At 50.0% G+C, this 3,086-nt stretch overlaps 1 protein-coding gene across 1 annotated transcript; it reads right to left on the bottom strand.

Moving 5' to 3' along the window:
* Positions 1-758: 758 nt before the first annotated feature.
* LOC149370086 (uncharacterized) lies at positions 759-2,610 on the bottom strand. Its single transcript, XM_089582393.1, has 2 exons — positions 2,425-2,610; positions 759-1,499 (listed from the first exon to the last, which is right to left on the bottom strand). Exons 1-2 carry the CDS (start codon positions 2,608-2,610, stop codon positions 942-944), a joined length of 744 nt encoding a protein of 247 aa, XP_089438519.1. The 3' UTR covers positions 759-941.
* Between the last annotated feature and the right edge of the window lie 476 nt (positions 2,611-3,086).

Genomic DNA, 3,086 nt, shown 5'->3' with positions numbered 1-3,086 from the left:
TTATGTGCATTTTGTTTTTCTTGCATAATGCGGCAACACAATATTTAGTGTGCCCTCGTTATAAGAAACGTTCATTGCGGGGTCAGATCATTGTCGCCGTCACTCTTCGGTCAAACTTATTAGTCACTGCGCAGGCGTACTTGTTTTGCTGGGCACTTACGGGCACTTATATTCCAAAAGTTAAATCCAGTAGAATTGCAGCACCGCCGTGAACCAAGAGATTGGCGCCTCCAAATTTTCTACTCAGTTCGTTGAATTATACGCATCCAAAGCGGGCACGAGCGCTGCGAACCTCCTCCGTGTTGTGACGCAGTACTACCTGCGTGTAGTGTATTTTTAAATCATAATAAATAATCGCAATCGTATGTTATTGATGAAATACTCTAGGTATTAAGTAATCGCAGTGGTCTAATGAGGCGCACATTTCTCAATCTCTCATTTCGCTACGTCCCTTCCCTCAAGCGTAGACAATCAAATACCGTACATTTCTTTTAAAATAGGAAATGCTTTATTTCCCAGAAAGAACAAGGAAAGTAAGGGCTTATACACGCATCCGTGTCTTAGGCCAGGCACGTAGCTAGAAAATATTTACGAGTGGTGGCCCAGGTAACTATTTATATTAAGGGAACACGGGCGGGGGGGAAGCGGGGGGGGGGGGGCAGGGACGGCCCCGTCTTGTATACGTGCCTGCTATAGTTAAGGATCGATTAACAATGCAATATTTCATGCTCTTGTAAAGGGAGCAGTACGGAAAGTTTTAATTAATAGGGTCATTTGCAGTGTTTCGACTATACGTGTACGGCTTCGTAACGTTTGCATTCTTATTTTTGCCATCAGATGTTGCTTACACTGCTTCGACCGCGAATCCCGATTTGTATAGCACCCCGAAGCAATGCTACGAGCTCCTGCCTAACTACTATCGCATTTCGAGGAGATTCAGTTCAATGATTGCGGCAATAGATTTCATTGCCTTGCGTTTGCAAATAAGTTGCTAGAAAAGTCACTGAAGCACTCACGATATTGATCTTTTCGAAGAAAGACTGGTCTAGCTGCTCAGACGTGGATTTTATCCCAACAGACATCTTGGAACCTCGCGACCGCATACTCTGCACGGTTGAACGACCACCTGCCACCGACTCCGCCAGCACATCTTCCAGCCGCGAATGAGACTTTGTCGTAGCTGCAGTTAATTGTATCAAATCGTCTTCCTTGGATGGCGCAGGCCTCGGCTCGCCTGGTTCTTGCGGATGTTCTTCCTCTGCGGACGACGGAGCCGATGCCAGTGGCACGGAGGTGGTGACTTGAGCCACGCGGGCTCCGGGCTGTCCGCAGGTCGCCCCGGCGTTCTCAGGGCCCTTTAAGGAAGGCGGGTCTGCGCCAGCACTGGTGGCACTAAAGGCCTTGATTGATGTAGGACTCGCCGGCGACGAAACAAACAAGCCTGCCCCGGTTTTGTCCTTTTTGGGCCGTGTTCCTGATTTCGTTTTCGTCGACGTGACCTGCGAGGTTTAGGATAATATGACAGAAGACGAAAAGAGTGGCAAGGACAAATTATACACATCACCGCGGCGAGTCTGGACACCCAGCGATATAGAAGCGCAATGGCCAGTACCGAGAGGACAGGGCATCACAGAAGAATTAGTAAATTTCTACTGAATGATCATATACACGGCCTGGCAATATCTCGTAGATAAAGAGCAATACGTATTTAAGAGGAGCGGGATATAGAACAGAAATGGGCAATTATTTTCGGCGAACAAAGCGCTATAGTTCGGCATTGAGGAAAACAGATGACGATGCATCTGAAAAACTACAAGCATAGGACGGACTGAGGGGATTTGCAGACTCAAGGTTTAACACACCGTAAACACATTGAAGTATCGATCACAGATCAGATCAGAAGTGCACAACCGGAAATCTTAACCAGCAGTTAATGATAACCATCAATGTGAGCAAATTATGTTCAGCCAACAGTAATAACTGAGATCGCCGTTTGGCTCACACTTAAATGCACTTTGAGTGTGACCCCCACAAATCGCTGTTGTTTTGCAGCTGGAGGTAGGGCCGTCAGAATGAAAATTTGTGACAGATTGAAAAGAGAAGATGCTTAAGGTCCTCGATAATCTCATTGTATGGCGTTTCGAGAGCTGCTCTCCAGCTCTGAGCGCCTTCATCATTTGGGTCTGTCAATAAAGAAAGTGACATGTGGTAGGGTGCGTGGGGTTTAGCGTCCCAAACCTGTACATGGGTAAAGTGCGACGTTGTACTGGGAAGCTAGAGATTAATTTCGACCACCTATGGTTCAATACCGTGCGCTGATATCATAGCACACAGCTGTTCCTGAATTCCGGCATCAAAATGGGGACGCTGCGGCCAGGATTTGATCCCGGGATGTAACCGACGAGAGATGAGAAGATCTCTTACCGTCTTTTGCGCATCGTACAGCGAGGGCGTCGTCTTTGTAGAAATGGGCTTGGAAGTCCGCGCAGCCATGGAGGTTGGAGGTTGTCCACCACCATCGTCGTCGTGCTGCCCGGTTTGCGTGCGCGTGTTGAGTGGCTGTCTGGGCGAGGACGTCGCCGCGTCCGTCGTCGACGGCGGTGGGGGCATCGAAGGGGTCGACTTGACTGCTGAATCTCGTTCTGGAGACTGCTTCGTCGTAGCCGGGACATGCTCACCAGTATGCTGCTGCTCGTTTCCTGCGATACAGGAGTGGACAGCGGTTGGTGCGTGCGCGGCACATTTCATCGCAGCGATCGAGATGTTTTCATTAGGGGAATCTCTGAAAGAGGGCCCACCTTGTGCGGCGGCTGCGCTTGCCTCGGATGCCTTGGACCCGTGATGGTGGTGCTGGTGGGGCCTCCCGCCGTGCGTACGCCTGACGCTTTCGTTCGGCATCGCGGAAAGACCGCAATCCCGATAGGCAGGACGTCCACAGAAAAGCAATACCTTGATTAATCGTTGGTCGGACGAGTCAAGGAATAACGCTGGACGTCCAGTCTTAATGGCGACCACCGGTTTTCTACTGCGTGCGCTCGCGGGCCGAGCACGGGAAGCGTTCAGAGCGCGCACGCGGGGACCTGATA

The sequence above is a fragment of the Amblyomma mixtum genome, chromosome 1 (genome assembly GCF_055824585.1).
Source record: "Amblyomma mixtum isolate Tamu chromosome 1, ASM5582458v1, whole genome shotgun sequence".
In the NCBI taxonomy this organism is placed as follows: Eukaryota; Metazoa; Arthropoda; class Arachnida; order Ixodida; family Ixodidae; genus Amblyomma; species Amblyomma mixtum.
The sequence above is the reverse complement of the archived record's forward strand: the minus strand, read 5'-3'. Positions and strand labels throughout refer to the sequence as shown.